The sequence below is a fragment of the Malaclemys terrapin genome, chromosome 10 (assembly GCF_027887155.1).
Source record: "Malaclemys terrapin pileata isolate rMalTer1 chromosome 10, rMalTer1.hap1, whole genome shotgun sequence".
NCBI classification, from domain to species: domain Eukaryota; kingdom Metazoa; phylum Chordata; order Testudines; family Emydidae; genus Malaclemys; species Malaclemys terrapin.
The window spans coordinates 35,888,938-35,906,413 of NC_071514.1; the positions used below are offsets into that span (position 1 = coordinate 35,888,938).

Below are 17,476 nucleotides of genomic sequence, written 5' to 3' on the forward strand. Positions count from 1 at the left end.
CAAAAAACAAATGTCCTAAGCATGGCCATTTTTCCCAAAGCTATTCCTATCTGCTAACTACCTAACGACCTCAACTCAACCATTTATACAATAACAAGTGCGCCTGCTGGTCTGTTAATAAAATACCCAAATGTAATGCACAAATAACACATTCCCACAAAGAAGCTAACTATAGGTGTGAGAACATAAGTTATTCACCATGTGCTCGATTACTGAAACTTTAGCTATCTCAATATGCTCTTGTACCTATGGACAATTAGGAAGTAACGAAAATGTTGTCCATATAGCTGTTGATAAGCAAGTAGGGGGAATACTATTAAAAAAAGTGAGTATGTACAAATAAGGAGGTCCAGATGACATACAGCCTAGGGACCTAAGGGAATTAACTAGTTCACTTACTGTTAGCAATTACTTTGAAAGGGAGTCAAAGATCTGAGAAAGAACATGAATACTGGAATAAAGAAAGTGGTACCAACCTCACCCCCCCAAAAAGAGAACAAGTTTCATAGATACCATTCACCAGATGGGACAAGTAAATAATCCCAAGGAAAATAATGGAATACATATTGGGAAAAGAATTTGCAAGCACCTAACTGAGTAACAGAACCATGAGCCACTAATATAAAGAATAAATCAGGCTACACAAAATATCTGATTGCTGTTTTCCCCTGGTTTAATAATGGAATTAGCAGATGAAAAGAATGCAATAAATACAATAATGCAGCTTTGAAGTATACGATGTTGCGTCAGATGGACTGAACGAAACGGTCAAAAAAGTGTGATGCATCACATGAAGGCGAGATTGTCTAGTGCAGTGTTTCATAGAAAAGTAGATTTTCATTTTTTGTCCAGTTTTCCTTTAAATGCCCGAAGTGATAGAGCTTCTACCACTCCCCTGGGGAAACTATTCCACTGCCTAATGTATCTCAGCACCAGGAAATGTTCCCTACTATTCAGCTCCATTTTCCCTTTCTCGATTTCATCCTGTTATTCCTAGTTATATGGGATGTACCTCACTTAAGGGTTTGTCTACACATGGAATGAGAATATCTGCATAATAGTTATTGTGCTTTAAACTCATACCCTACCTTAATCCAAGTTAATTCTGAAATGTACACAAGTCCCAAGTTGTTGTTCTCCATCCTTGGTGTTTGTGCCCTTCAAATATTTTAGACTTCCATCCCACCCTTAGTCACATCTATTAAACCAGGGGTTCTCAACCTTTTTCTTTCTGAGGCCCCCCACAACATGCTATAAAAATCTCCACAGCCCACCTATGCCACAACTGTTTTTCTGCATATCCAGTAGATTAAAAGCCCATGCCAGCATTAGGAGGTAGCAAGCCGGGTAACTGCCTGGGGCCTAAATTCCCTGTAAGCGGTGCGGCCGTGCAGCAGCCTATTTAGCACCAAGCAGGTGCTCAGGGAACCCGCCCCGGCCCAGCCTCCCAGCCGTGGCCCAGACCTGTCACAGCTGGGGGAAGGGCACTTATCCTGCAGCCCCAGCCCCAGAGCTGCCACAACAGGGAAAGACACCTCTCCCCCACAGCCCCAGAGCTGCCACGGCAGGGAGAGGCACCCCTCCCCTCCAGTGCAGGTGCTGCTGTGGGAGAAAGAGCTGGGGGGAGTCCTCTCTCCCTGCTGCAGCCCCGTAGCACTCTCCTGAACCCCAAACCCCTCAACCCAGGCCCCACCCCAGAGCCCACACCCCCAGCTGGAGCCCTCACACCCCGGCATCCCAGTCCTGAGATTCCTCCCACACTCTGAACCCTTCAGCCCCTTTTTAAATTTTTGCACAAAATATTAACTTCCCCAGTATTCCAAGGCTTACTTAAAAAAAAAAAAATCAACATTAGTGGTGCAGTGAGCTCCTCAGCAAGCTCTTGCAAAACTCTTGGATACAAGTTATCTGGACCAGCTGATTTAAAAATGTCTAACTTCTGTAGATGCTGTTTAATCTCCTCCTGAGATACTAGAGCAGGGGCAGGCAAACTTTTTGGCCTGAGGGCCACATCGGGTTTCTGAAGTTGTATGGAGGGCTGGTTAGGGGAGGCTGTGCCTCCCCAAACAGCCAGGCATGGTCTGGTCCCCGACCCCTCCCCGCAACCCCTGACCCATCCACCTCCCCGCTCTGTCCCCAGACACCTCACCCCTAACTGCTCCCACCCCCTGCTTCTCGCCCCGACGGCCCCCCCCAGGGCCCCTGACACATCCGCCCCCCCGCTCTCTGTCCCCGGACCCCCCACCCCTAACTGCTTCCCCACCTCCCCATCCAACTCCCCTCTCCTTCCTGATGGCCCCCCCAGGACCCGTGCACCATCCAACCACCCCTTCTTCCTGTCCCGACTGCCCCCATCCAACCCCTCCTCTCCTTCCTGATTGTCCCCCTCCTCCCCCCCTCCTGGCACCCCTGCCCCATCCAACCACCCCTTCTCCCTGACCACCCCCGGAACCCCCGCCCCCATTCAGGCCGGGCTCTGCAGCTGCGCTACCCCAGGAGCTCGCAGCCTGACTGCCCAGAGTGCTGCCCACGCGGCAGCGTGGCTGTGGGGTAGGGGGGACAGCAGGGGAGTGGCTGGGGCCTAGCCTCTTGGGCCAGGAGCTCAGGGGCCAGGCAGAACGGGCCCGCAGGCCGGATGTGGCACACGGGCAGTAGTTTGCCCACCTCTGTATTAGAGGAATTGAAAGTGTGTGTTGTAATCATATCATGATATGACTACATCATCTCTTTTTCCCCCACAAATACAGAACAGAAATATTCATTGAACACTACCACCTTTTCCGCATTATTAATAATTTAACATTTCTATCAAGTAATAGACCAATAACACTGTTAGAATTCTTTTTGTTCCTAATACACTTTTAAAAACGTATTATCCTTATCTCTGCTGGCCATAGATTTCTCCTTGTGCTCCTTTGCTTGTCTTATCAATTTTCTACAATCCCTAGCTTCAGATTTATATTCATTACTATCAACTTCCCCTTTTTTCCATTTTTATATAAACATCTGCCTTCACTTCCCCTCTAAACTAGGTCAGTTTTTAAATCAATATGGCCTTCTTCCTCAATTGCAGCTTTTGATGTATCTAGTAAAGTATTCTTAAACAATTCCCAATCACCATTCATATTTTTCTGATTAAATTAAGAGGATGGGAGAACTTGCAAGAAAAGACTGGAATAAATGCCACTGAATAGCTTGGATACATGACAGCTAATGCGTACAGAACAATTATCTACAAGTATATGATAGAGAGAGTCAATATCAAAGAGCGAGGAGTTTTAGGGCAGTCCAAGAGGAGATAATGGGATGAAAGAGCAAATGGGTATCTTCCTCCTAGTAGTGAGATCATTTTAGATTCTGAGGGGGCAGCTTTCACTGTTTTCCCAAAGACTACTCCATTTGCCATTTAAAACTAGAGTGCACTCCTACAAGCAGAGGACATGCTGCTCTCCTTAGAATCATCTCTCCCAGCATTTGCTAGGAGAACAGTTTCAGCATCTACAGAGGAAGCAGGCTCCCACAGAGTTTCAGGGGACAAAGTCAGAAGCAAGAGGGGGAGAAACTAAGGGATGCCATATTCTCTGTTTGAATACCTAAAGCAGGAGCAGAGTAGATCTTTGGACTTGCATCCCCTCACATTTGCCCAGAGAAATGGTAGGCCTAGCCAATGGCAGCACAGTTCTTGTAGAAGCTATGTGGCCATTGTGAAACGGGTAGCTAAAGAGTAGCACAGAGGCACCAAACCTCTGTGAGACCTGCTGAACTCTTTCCTGCAGATCTATAAGGCTGGAAGGTCACATCACCTGCCTCTCCTATAGCATCTCTAACCCTCATCCAGCCACCCCAACTTCAAGTTTTTGCAGGACACTACATAAGGTTTACAATAATTTACTGCCCCTCATATACCCTCTGTGAAGGAGCTTACAAGTTTAACAGCTTCAAAATTCAATAGCTTTAATGATTAAATGCTAGACAAAGTCCTGCCATGTGCCAGTTCAAGAACAAGTCTACACACCATTATAGGACAGCAACACTGCTAATGCTAATAGCTCAAATCTCCATGAAACACCAAGGTGTTCTTTTCTAAGTGGAATACTATCATAAATGGGACATAAGAACTTGTTTCATGTATCGAAGCAGTTGATAAACACAGTATTGTATTTACCTACACACTAGCTTTTTGTGGACATCTATGCAGGTGGGTATATTTTAATTGCGTAAATTGAAATCTCTGCTTCAGAACAAAATTCCCCATCAGTTCAGCAAGAATAAGTTCACCTGTTTGGGAATGCAGTAATTTTCCAAACTACATTAGTGTAATGAATATTTACAATAATCTAAAAGTCTAATCAAATATTCAGGCATTCACAAAAAGACTTGTAACAAATTGAGTATCCAAAACTATTTAATTTGAGTGTCCTAAAAAGAGTTAAAAAAGAAAAAAAAAACACACTAGTAAAACAGGGACAGCACATGGTACTTATTTTAAGGAACAAATTCCGTACATTAGCAGAATTTTTATATGGTCAATGTAATAGATGACTGTCTTTTTGTAAACAACATACTCTTAAAACAAAGAACACAAAATAAGGTTTCTTGTCACTAATTAATATTAAATTAAATTGGATACATAGGATTTTTCAATTAGTAAGAAAGATTTTAGCTTAAGATTCAGCAGACACATGCTACTGCTTATGCCCAACAATATTCTCTGAGTTCACAGATAATCTTAACACAACTTGCCTCCTTATCTATACGCTAAAATGCCCAGTAGGGGAGTTTTTATTTGGATATCAAAAGTTTCAAGAAAATATTGCTAGCGTAACAGACATTTGGAGTCAACAGTAACAAAGTCTACATTAAATTAAAGTAATAAACCCCAATGTCGTAAAAAGTCTGGAACAACTCCTCAAAAATATACAAGAGCAACATTACAACAGCTCCAGTCAACCATAAAATACATGAAACTCAAGAATGAAAGTACCGTATATACTCAATCATAAGCCAGTTCGTTTATAAGCCGGCCCCCCCAAAATGGATAAGTAAAAATGGAAAATCTTTATAACCTGTTCATAAGCCGACTCTATAATTCAGGGGTCAGCAAACTTTGGCTCCCGGGCCATCAGGATAAACCGCTAGTGGGCCGAGAGGATTTGTTTACCTCCAGCATCTGCAGGCACGGAGATAAACCTAAGTAAACAAAGTGTCCCGGCGCACCAGCTGCTTACCCTGACGGGCCAGGACAGCAACGGGTGGGGAAATTTTTTTGTATGGGGGGTGGGGAGGGAGCGAGAAGCTGGGAATCAGGGGAGTAACCCCTGTGACCGGCCCCCACATGACCCTACCCCTAGCCCAGGACCCCCACACTCTCCCCATCCCATCCCTTCCCACCTTATCTGGGGAGGATGCCTCTAGCCTGGCTGGAGCTGCTCCAGCAGGCTGGGCAGCGTGGCCACAGCCTGCTCTGGCAGGCCAGACCGGGCAGCGCAGCCGCAGCATGTTCCAGCGGGCTGGGCCCAGCAGCACGGCCGCAGCATGCTCCGGTGGGCTGGGCCAGGTGGCGCGGCCACAGCCTGCTCTGGGGGGGGGCGGGGCCGAGCAGCACGGCTGCAGCCTGCCAGCCCCGGAGCTGCAGCTGCTTCAGAGGCTGGGGGAAGAGCAGCGTGGCCAGAAGCAGAGACACTCTGGACCCGCCTCTTCCTTTTTGGCTCTGCTGCCTCTCCTTGCTCCCTCTGTTGGGGGGAGGGGCTGTGTCCCACCTCTCCCTCTCTATACCCTTTCATAAGCCGACCCCCTTCTCTGGTGCTTCCCTTTTTTACTAAAAAAAAATTCGGCTTATGAACAAGTATATACGGTACATGATTTTACAAACACAAAGCTATTGTGAAAGTTAAAGTGTACCATGAAATGTACTGCACACAGACTTAAGTCTCATGTCCATAATGGAACATTTGTATTTGAGTTTCTTATTCAACTAATTTCTCCAGTCACTGAAGAAAAGTGAAAGGTTTTATGGAAGTTTTCTAGGAACATTCCAAGAAGAATGTGTGTTGTTTAAAAAACAATAAAATTGGCAATATGGTCATGTATTAGCATATTAGCATTTCAGAAAAGCTCTTAACTGTGCAAAAAAACACCTCATAAGACTGTGGGGATTCACAGAGTGTCCCGTGATGCACTAGCTGAGCTGGGTTCTTAAATCTGTAGTCAGTCAGCCAAGGAAAAATTAAGGGTCAAGGACCAAAATTTCTCCCCTCTCATCACATTCACAGAAAAAAAATAAGGAAAGAAAAATACGTATCCCAGAGCATTACCTTCTTCACCAATTAACAGGACGAAAGCACCTCCCCCCATTAGAAGGCAAAAAGAAGCAAGACTCACACCCTTCTTCCCCGCCTCTAAGCTCTCAGAATTAGTCTCCACCTTCCTAGTCCTTAACAACAAACCCAATTCCAGATCCATCCCAGTCCCCCACTGGGGCTATGCAAGCAGCTATAAATAGAATAGCAAGAGCATACACTGGAACACTTTTCCCCCCAGAAACTAAAAAGCACAGAAAAGCAGACATCTCACACTCCAGCAGTTTCTTGTAGCAGAGTCATTTCCTGCTTTTTACAACAAATACAGCGATGCATGATTTAAGTCAGAATTCAATTCTATCTAATCTGAGTGGAAAACTAAGGAATCAAGTAATGTGATTACTTAATATACAAGGTTGCTTTGTGACTGCACTCAACTAAAAACTTTCAGAATAACTTAAGAGAATTTTTTCACTTCAAGGTCCCAGAAGCAAAGACAAGGTTTTCATCTCGAGGCCAAAAGACCAAAAACGTCAAGACACTTGATCACGGCCTTGAATAGACCAAGAGACTACCTACACTTGACCAGAGCTCAGAGAGCCAGGAATACTATACTATAGCTCCTGCTAAACTATCTTCATAGCAAAGCTTGCAGTCACCTCTTTCCGATGACTGTTCTGTATCTAGTATCCCTTTATTCTATTTCAGAGAATCCAATATTACTTTTCCAGGTGAACCTCCTCTTCAGCTATAAAAACATACTCTCTAGCTAAAGAACTGAATTGACTACAAGCTTGAACTAGTTAACTTTCAGTAGGAAAGATTCATTGGAGGTCAAGTACATGCATTTTTAGACCTTTTCACATCTAAGGTATGCATGCATTATGGTACAAAATTCTCTCTTCAAATTAGTAACTAACCTTTTTATTATCAGTTCAGCTTGGTTAAATACCAACTCACAGATACATAAACTATTTTTAATGTCTACGTTACAGTATATTGCATTTTTGACCTGTGATTTGGGACTATAGTTAACTTGGAACAATTCTTTCAATTAAAAAAAGTTTTAAGTTTTAATGCTATTTAAAGAAATAGGAGTAAATATAGCAAAATGCTGATCAAAGGATTTCTTAACTGTCTCATTTACATCCACATGGTTGCATCAATTAAGATTAATTTATTGACAAAATAGTAAGCCTTGTCTATCCACTCCAAATTATTTTTATAGTCTAACTACGGTCACCAAGACTATATGAGTTTCTTATAGCTTTTACAAGTTGCTGATGTGATGTGATCAGTCATCTGGAGTGAGCCTTCTCCCTCCAAAAATTAGTCTTTTCTATTCCAACTTTTCATAACTGCCTCTAGGGCTGAAGATCAAAAAAGCTTAGATGTCCTTGTCTCTAGAATGCCCTCTAATGCTTCTGTGATCTTTGACTTTTATAAACCATTTCACAGCTGAGATGTCCCTGAACTAGCACTTTGCAATATAGTCAACATTCCTTGTTTATTTCCCATAAACTTGTAATCCAACAGGCTCTCTGATGCTTGATGTTCTGGCATTTTCATATGTTGCACAAGCTTTGCTTAGCACACAGTGCAACAATTCAGTAAGAGTTACCTAAGAGCTTAGAAGACCACATCATTAGTGTGCATATGAGGAACAGCTCTGTAAAGTGCCTAACTACAAAATTACTAGTTAAAGTTATAGGATCCAAAGAATTAGAAGCCAATGCCAGCCATGATGGCATTCAGTAGGTCAATGACTTCTCTTGAAAGATGCAACATGTTCACACAGATAACTGAAAGGAATCCAGCATACAGACACCTACTTGAGGTAACTTGCATAACACTTCAGGTGAACAATAAGTGGAAAAAACGTTACACCAGGAGTTCTGTTGTTGTGACCTTAAAAATGCAAGGTGCCTTTTTTATAGGAGGTACTTGGATGCTGCTGCTAGATTCAATATTAAATCTTGACTATTATATGCATTACATTATAAATACATGATTATATTTTTATTAATGACATGGAATACATACAGTTCTCTATGAAAAAGACAGATATTTCCATACTTACTGGTGCTACTATTTTGCCTGTCTGTCCAACTTGCATGTCATTGGGAACAAAGCCAGCATCAACTGCTGCACGGGAAGCACCAACTGGTTGAAAGAAAATATTTTCAGTGTTTTCTCTTAAAATATTAGCTAGCCAAATTTAGTTTGTATATTAGCAAAGAGTCCCATGCAATGGCATGTATTTGAAAATTTCCCTCCTAAGATTATATTCTTATAATACTCTCTCTGTACCACTGATTGAAGTTTCTAGTTATTAAGTGCTAATGCATTTCATAAGCAACAGGAAATCCCTACTCCTACCACCAAAGAGTTGTATATTTAAGTCTGGCATATTTCCACCCTTCACTTCATCAAAAAAATATTTGCACACAAGTGCTTTCCCTTACGCTTCATCTACCTTGTATGATATGTTTGTATCATATCATGTCCCATGGAGATAAGAGGTCAGTTATCATAAATGTTTTGCTTAAATTTGATTTTTCTTTTATTTGTAAACTAAAGTGTCTAAACCAGGTGTGGCCAAACCATGGCTCGTAAGCCACATGCAGCTCTTTTACAGTTAAAGTGCAGCTCAGAGCCCCCCAGCCTCCTCGCATTCTCCACCTACCGGGGGAGGGGGCGGTGGTGGTAGGGAAGGCGGGTAGGGGCTTCTGCCCTGTGGTGGGGGAGTTCTCAGGGCTTTAGCCCCGCATGGGGGACACTGGGGCTTGAGCCATGCCTGCTGGGACTCGGGGCTTCAGCAGGAGTTGAGCTGAAGCACCGACAGGTGTGCCCCATGGGGGAGAAGCCCCGAGCCCTGGCAGGCATGCCCTGCGGCTCTTGAACTACTGAAGATTTATCATATGCGGCTTGGAGAGTCAGTAAGTTTGGTCACCTCTAGTCTAAACACTGCCTAAAAGTCAATTAACAGGTCAATTTAGAACAAAACCATGTTTGAAAATATCTACTTATTGTTGCATTTAAAATCTAAAAATAACTATAGCTGAATAAAGAGAAAACATTTTTTTACTTTGTATACTTTGCCACCACATTATGCAGTCAGTTTTTCCTGTTTGTATCAGATTAACAGAGGGGAAAGACTTAAAAAAAATAAAATTAGAAAATGTGACTGTACAACCACAAAAACTGTCAGGGGAGCTCTGGTGCAGATGCAATACCTAAAGCTATTTTTAATTCACTTTTTTTAATGGATTAGATTAAGTGAAAGGGTGCTCCTTTTAGTGACATACCACCTCATCATTTACCCCAAAAAACAATACTAAAATGTTTCAATGGCTAATATTAATCTTTGGGTATTTTTAATCATGAACAGACACAAATTTACATTTAGCAAAGACATTCATAATTATACTTGAATATTCAAAATTACTTTAATGTATTCCACTTTCATTGAATGTCTGAATTTGAATACCTATGCTGTACATAGCAAAGAAGTTTTGAATCCAAAACTTTAAGTGATATTGCCATTTAAAAATACATATGAAAAATTTCCCCATGTTGAGTTTTTCTGCTTACAAAGGGTACCATTCAGATATTCTACCCAAACTCATTCAGCCTGAAGAAAAGAGAGTGTTTCCTTTTTACAGTGTTAAGATGCCATCAATGGCAAAACAGACCATAATGCCTAGACAAAAAGCAATTTTACATCAGTAGTTGGATGGGATTTTTAAAGACTATCAAAAAACACTAATGTGATCAAGCCTTGTTCTTTTGTGTCAGTTTCAAACACCCACAATTAAAACAAGAAAAAATTTTTTTACCTGCAGCATGCAACTGATCTGCAAGGTCATATAACAGTTTGAAATTGTCACCACTCTTCAAACCTCGCCCTTAAAGGTAAAAAAGGAAGGAGACATTTGATATTCTGTTCAAACACTTTGTAATAGAGAATGTATGCATACATGACACACATTACCAATACTTGTATTCACAGAGGCACTCAAGTACTTTTTGCAAGGGGTACTTTTGACATTTTACTCAACAGTTCTAAGCACTCCTATGAATCTTGAAAATAAAAATTTCAATTCATACAGATTTTGCTCTGTTCCATTTGATTAATATGTGGTTATTTCTTATCCATGCATCAGCATTGCCCTGTCTTGTTTGCCTCCTTAGTTGTCAACAGCATCATCAATTCTCTCTAAAGTCTGGGAACAGGATTTGTTGTCAATTTGTGCTCCCTCTGCTGGCTTTAGTTATATAGCTCTCTTACTGCAGAGCAAAAAATAAATAAAAATACGTCATGTAGCTTTTTATTTTCTTGCTTGGGGATAATGTGATGAATTTTTAATTAACAGATAATTCTTGAGCTATTGTACACTGGTTGTACTAATTTTAATGCAGGTCACATTTGGATCTAAAAATATTTGCATGAATCTCTTTAAATTTGCAGAATTGCTAAATGTGACGATGACCTTAAAATATTTGTCAGCATTTGTTACAAGCTTTCACAGTTTGCAGTTTACATGATGTTGGGCATGTGCCCTCTTCCCAAAAAGAGAGCCACATACTGTAAATAAAATAATCTCTAGACCAGGCCTGCACAACATGCGGCCTGCGTTGGCTCACTGTGCGGCCCGCGGGGGGGGTGGGGGAGGGGGTGAGAAGGTGGGCTCATTGTGCGGCCCGCGGGAGGGGTGTAGGCAAGCCAACAGCTGGCCGGCCGGCTGCGGCCAGCCGGTTGGTTGGGTGGACGGGGTGGTAAAGGGGCCAGTGGCAGGGTGGAGAGTGAGGGTGAGCCAGCGGCAGGAAGCAGGGGCAGTGGCAGAAGGTAAGAGGCCAGGCAAGTGAGCTGGCGGTGGGCTGAGGAGGCGAGCAGGTAGCAGGGGGTGAGTAGGCGAGCTGGGAGGGGTGGCGGGGCTGAGGAGGCGAGTGGGCGGGCAGTGGCAGGTGAGCCGGCAGCGGGGGAGGGGAGGTGAGCGGGCAGGCAGAGGTAGTGGGGCAATTGGGAGAGCTAAGTTTTTCTGTCGCTACACCAGCGGCTGAGGAGGCGAGCGGGACGGCAGATGAGCCAGTGGCGGGGGACGGGGGGGGGCTGAGGAGGCGAGCAAGTGGACAGTGGCGGGGGGTGAGTAGGTGAGCCGGGGGGGGGGGGGGGGGGGAGCCCGCCCCTGTTTCTATCTCGCAGTCAGAAGAAGCTGGCCCCATGTGCACACACACCCAGCTCTCTGGACTCAATCCCACCACACTTTGGGAACCTGTGCAGCTAAGTCTGTCCCCAGCAGTGCAAAGGCAAAGGGAGGACAGGATCAAATCAAATGTCCATCCCCACGTTAGAGAAGAGAGAACTATGACATACTGCACATAAATCCGAACCACTTCATTAGCTGAAAAGTTAAGCAGTAAATTTTAGAGGAGCCCAGTTAAAAGCCCATCAACAAATCTCACTTACAAATACTCGACAGCTTCCCTAAAAACCCAAAGGCAGGACCCCACAGCCATATCATTCTTCCCTGTTCCTCACCATCCTGCCTGCCCTGCCCTACCCCCAAGAATCCTAGCCACATCCCACCTGATCCAGGCCCCCACCTCTTCCTCTGCGGAGCAGCCCTTGCCGCAGAGCCAAGACTCAGCAGAAGGGCAGTCTAAATAATTTACAGAGTCAATGTTATAAACATGACACAGATCTTTGTGATCCCCCAGCTCTCCCCCAGTAACACCCAGAGGCCCTCATCCAACTCAGCCAGACACCTGGTGTTTGGGGCCAAGCCATTTTGGGGGTAGGAAGCTGGGAAAATGTTCAGAAAGGGAATGATGGATATTTGTGAAATACCTTAATTGCAAAACCCCTTTTCTGAAGGTTACCAAACCTCCCAGACAAATCCTACCTGGCCTAGGAGAGCTCAGGGTATCTGGTAATTTTTTGGAGAAGTTACACGGAAGTTAAAAATGAATCTTAGTTGTAAGTTAGGATCAGTCTAAACTATGGAGTGGCTACCACTGGCCCATTACTTCCAGGTGAGCGAGCAGCATTGGGCCTGATCTGGTCTGGCTCCCATCCCCTCTCCAAGGGTTGTAGCTGTCTGGAGGTCCTTGCCTTCCACGCCTTCCTCATTCACACCTCATTCATTCAACAGGGCAATCGATTACAAAGTGTGTGGGGGGAGATCTTATTCTACTTCTAGCAAAAAGACATTTTTCTTTTACCTTAATTATACTACCTTAGAGGCCCGCTATAACATATTACCAAGGTTCAATACAAAATCATAAAAGTTATACAAAAATGCATAATGCAGAGATTTATCTACAACTGCATTGATTGACTGCTGTGTGCAGTAATATAGTGACCCCTGGGTCTTTGAATCAGGGGAGGCGAGGGGGCGAGCGGGTGGGCAAGTGGCAGGTGGGCAAAGAGGCGAGCAGTGAGCCAGCAGGGGTTCTGGGGGCAGGCATGGGGGTTTCTGGCAGGGGAAGGAGGAGGAGAAAGGAGGCGAGTGGTGGGTGGGGGACTGACTAGGAGGGATGTAGCAAGCCAGCGTGGGGGCTAAGGGGTGAAGAGGGGTGTGATGGTGGGGTCAAGCGGGGAGGGGGTGGGTCCTATTTTACTGCTGTGTTCTGGTCACCCTATGCACACCGTTTCTTTCCCCCCTCTACACTACAGGCTTCCACACACTGTCAGTGCCTTCCCAGTGTGCCATACATACAATTGTTTGCTTTAATTGAAAAATTCTTACTAAAAGTATCACACACACACACACCCCCACCCCAAACCTTCCTTTTCGGCCCACAGCTGTTTTGGTGGGGCAGCACTGGGGAAGGAAGGTTTGTTTCCGCAGGGCGTGTGGGGCTGGTGTGTGTGTGTTGTGTTTCAGGGGGACGGGGGGGGACGGGGGTGTTTCGGCAGCGCTGGGGGGGGGTTCGGCCCTCAGCTGTTTTCTTTGGAGTAATATGACCCTCGCCACTTTACGAGTTGTGCAGGCCTGATCTAGACACAGCAGAGCAGGTCAAGATGGAGTTCTGCTACAGCTATTAGTTTAACTGAAAGTCAGCACTACTTAAATATTATCTACTTACCACCTGATACGACCACCTTTGCACTTGTGAGCTCTGGCCGATCACTTTTTGTTAGCTTCTGCTCAATCCATTCAGACTGACCAACTGGTGATGGAGCCGTTACTGCTTATGTGACATGTTAAAAAGTACATGTTTCTTAATTTTTTAAAACTGCAATATTTTTTCTGCTTTAAGCTAAAGTACTACATAAGAAACCAAGTGACCAGGAATCCCTTCCAGCACTGATTCTATTCATATGCCTCCATAATAATTCCTTTCATAATTGCCCAACTGTCTTTAAACTACAAGTCCATTTATTAGCCACTAAGATAATTTACCTCTGTATTATACTTATATATAATTTAAATTTCATTTGTAGTACTACGTGCAAAGTTTACTGAAAACTATTTTCACTTTGCATATTAAACTGGACTAAAATGAAGGCTTGTAATATACACACATAATGTATCTCCTTAGCAGAAGCAGCTCAAATATTATTAAAAGAGAGAGAGTCAAGCTGGCTAAGTGATCTAATGACAGTGCAACATGCTAATATTCATTGATCAGAGTTGAATTGACAAGGTCAATGCTGGAGAAGGATTCAGAGGCGGTAGTTCAACATCCCTGATTATTATCATTGATGAGAAAATGCAATACTTATGGTGCTACTGACTCCCTCTGGCAGATGTATGGAACGGTCTTGAATGGCCCCAGACCAAGAAAGGACATGTGTGACTAGGGCCTTGTCTGTATTCAAAGTTGCACTGGTTTAACTGAAAGTGTTATTTTGAACTAGTTTATTTAAAACTGGTGCAAAACATAGTCTGGGACATTCGATCTGATTTAAATCAATTTATCAATTTATCTTAATGTGATAAGAAATCAATTTAAGCTAAATTGATAGAGAACCGGATTAAATCAAAATGGGAATGTTCAGACTGTTTTGCACTAACTTAACCAAGTTGGTTTTTAAAGCATTTAAATATAGACAACTTGTAAGATTGCTGCAGCACAAGGCCAAAAAGCAGGCATAATGAGTGAAATAGTTACTAGACAGGTGCGATCAAAAGAGGAGAAAAGGCAAGTGGACAGACAATATGTATCTTTCCTTTGCTGGCAAAACTAAAAAGTACAAGCTCTTAAGCACAATACAAAGATTATAATAATTAGTTTACTTTGATAAGAAATGCTGTGAACTCAAGTTATGCTTTGCACAAAACTAAAACCAAAAGATGAAAATATATCGAAGCAAACACCCACCTTTTTCTACACTAGCACTTCCACCGCTCACTGGTGCGGCTTCAAAAGAGGTTCCCCGTATAGAAAACACTTTTACTTTTTCATCACACTTCACAGTACACAGAGCATTTCCTAGGAAAGATATTTTGCAAAAAAACATAGAACAGAGTATCAGTGAATCATAAGAAATACTAGTTCTTCTAGCAGAAAATGCAGTGTTTAAAAAAAAAAAAAAAATCACAAGATTATCTCCCTAAAATTGCAGTTTTAGGTCACCAAAATCAGAAAATCAGGAGGCTTAAAACTGCATTTTACAAATATTTTAACATTTTCTTCCTATCACACACGATTTGAGAAACATGCTAGTATGGAGAGAATGCTTTTCCCCTTTCTGATCAGAGCAGCATGACTGCATTCAAATGAGCGCTCCACTTTTAGGTATTTTTACATTTCAAAGATCAGGATTTTAACTTCATAACAGAATATGAAAAGCCTCCATTTCACGAACAGGCCTTTTAAACTGTCACATTCTTAAGGAAAAAACCAATCCCACTACATCAAACATTTGGTTTTGGATATCTTAACTGACTTAATCTTTCTTAATTGGAGGTGTTAGGAACAGTGGAGGGGAAAGAAATGCTAGAATATCAGCTACCCATTAAAAAAAAAAAAAATCTTAAATCTGTGAATTACAAGGAAGCAATTTAAAATGCATTGCAATTCATCTATGTCATGTCTCAAATGTAATATCACAATTATCACAAGATACCATGTCGGCTAAGGAAAGAAAATCCTTTCACAATAAAATTTAACAGGCTAATGAGCTCATGTCTAAATTTAAAAAATTAAAACATAGGATCAGACAGGCATTAGAGAACTATGATTGAAGCAAAGATTGCAAATGATTACTAAAGAAAGTCAATTAAATATAACAAATAATCAGATCAATGTCTACATAACTACGAAAAATAACCTTATGGATATCTGAAATCAGAACTAATGCTAGCCATATTAAATAAAGTCAGACAGTTATCTGAATGTCTTACATTTTGCAAAATCTGATCAGAAGTACATTAACAGAGAAATACAATATGTATGAAAAACATCACCAGAGATCGTTAATTAAAATGCTAGATCTGGTTTCTGAGCTGCAATCCTATAGTACCAGGGAAAATTCTGTGTGTTTTTACAAAAATAACTTCTGTTTTCTAGTTTCATTCTGGTTAACCATAGCGATTTAGGACACTATCTTGAAATTCCTTACACATCCCAAGTTATAGTAATGGGAGTTTTGGTAACACAGGTAAGCAGGATCAGGTCCTTATTGTACAGCATACACACAGTCTTGTATTGCTCACCTGCATAAATAGTTCTCACAAAAGTGTCAGGTGATTTAATCTCAATGATGTCAGAAATAGGGGCAACATCAAGTTTAGCTGCCACTCTGGGAAGAAGATTCTAAAAAGTTAAATATGAGAAGTTAGCAAAATGTTCTAAATGCTGACAGGTTGTACCCTAAATACGTAAGGAAAGTTAAAATAAATCTGCTTGGCATATGAACTATAATTAAAATACATTCAGTGCCCTAATTTTAACTTTTATATAATGCTATCTGTGAAAGGACGCACAAAACCATAGACTTCTAGTATGGCTACTCATGTAGCCTTTGCAGTCAAATGAAAGCCCATTACTGTAACAGCATTAGAAATTTTATGAGACTTACAGTAAGTAAACCCTTAATTCAATATGTTGAATTATGATGCTTATTTGCTTTAATAGTTTAAAACTGAATATAGATGCCATTTGCTCCCAAAATTGACAGTTATGGATTGCTGGATTCTGACGAGTAAGGTTGTGGGGGGTTTTTTTTTGTTTTTTTAAATAGATTTAGAAGTTATTTCCCAAATACCAAGAGTGAGGAACAAATCTGTACTTGAGCAGACACAAAAAAAACCAAATTGACAATATCTTAAAATTACAAAATTTAAGAAAGACACTTTTTTAGTATATAGTTGACTACGAAATATGTACTTAGCATCCTCCTTGATGTTTTTAAATATAGAAGGCGCACAATTCTTATATGTAACAAGGAGTACAAGGGTTAAGTTCTTCCCCCTGACTTGTACAACATGCACAAAATACAGGCACACTTCTGGTACCTTTAGTCATGTTAAGTAGTACCTTACTACAGGAATAGGTACACTGAATTACTCCCACAGAAAATTACTACTCAATGTAAACAAAGAGGTCAGAGTTAGGTGTTAGGAGAATAGGTTCTTCATACCAAGATCTTAAGACAAGAAAGCTGAAGCTACCATTTTTAGCCAGCTAAATATCAAGTCAGAGCTGCCAAGAAAATTTGCATTGGGACAAAAAGCATCTAAAGAACTTTATGAACAAAACTAAAACACGTATAAAGACGGATACTGATTGCAAGTGAAAGCTCATCTAAGGGAAGCCAGATCGAATTACTAATGGAATACTTATGTGAAAGACAAAGTAAAACCAAAAAAAAAAAAAAAAAAAAAAAAAAAAGAGTTGCACTTACATTTTAAAAAATATAAAACGGAGTTAGTGGTTTTCATGCACAATTTAAAAAAATTTTATACTCTAGTCTGCATTACTCCATAGACATATGTAAAAAAACCCAAAACAGTTTAGTGCTAAGAGGCATGCACGCTTTCCTTCTTTATCGATGCAAATGGCACAACTGAATACAAAGAAGCTAATTTTTACTTTAAAGTAAAATAAGAGCTACCACAGCTAGCTTTTTATACTAGTCTCTCTTTTCGAAAGGCATAATGGTTTCAGATCTCTAGTTCCTATTTGTTTTATTAAACATCCACATCGAAAGCAAAATTTATACT

The 17,476-nt window shown here is 41.7% G+C and overlaps 1 protein-coding gene across 1 annotated transcript in view; it reads right to left on the reverse strand.

Annotated features, from left to right (window-relative positions):
* ETFA (electron transfer flavoprotein subunit alpha) overlaps positions 1-17,476 on the reverse strand; it is a 44,569-nt gene that overhangs the window by 16,905 nt on the left and 10,188 nt on the right. The window contains exons 5-9 of the mRNA XM_054042124.1: positions 15,968-16,067; positions 14,631-14,741; positions 13,392-13,493; positions 10,139-10,207; positions 8,380-8,462 (exon numbers count right to left, since the gene is read on the reverse strand). Coding sequence (XP_053898099.1) covers positions 8,380-8,462; positions 10,139-10,207; positions 13,392-13,493; positions 14,631-14,741; positions 15,968-16,067 — 465 coding nt within the window. The remainder of the gene's footprint in view (positions 1-8,379; positions 8,463-10,138; positions 10,208-13,391; positions 13,494-14,630; positions 14,742-15,967; positions 16,068-17,476) is intronic.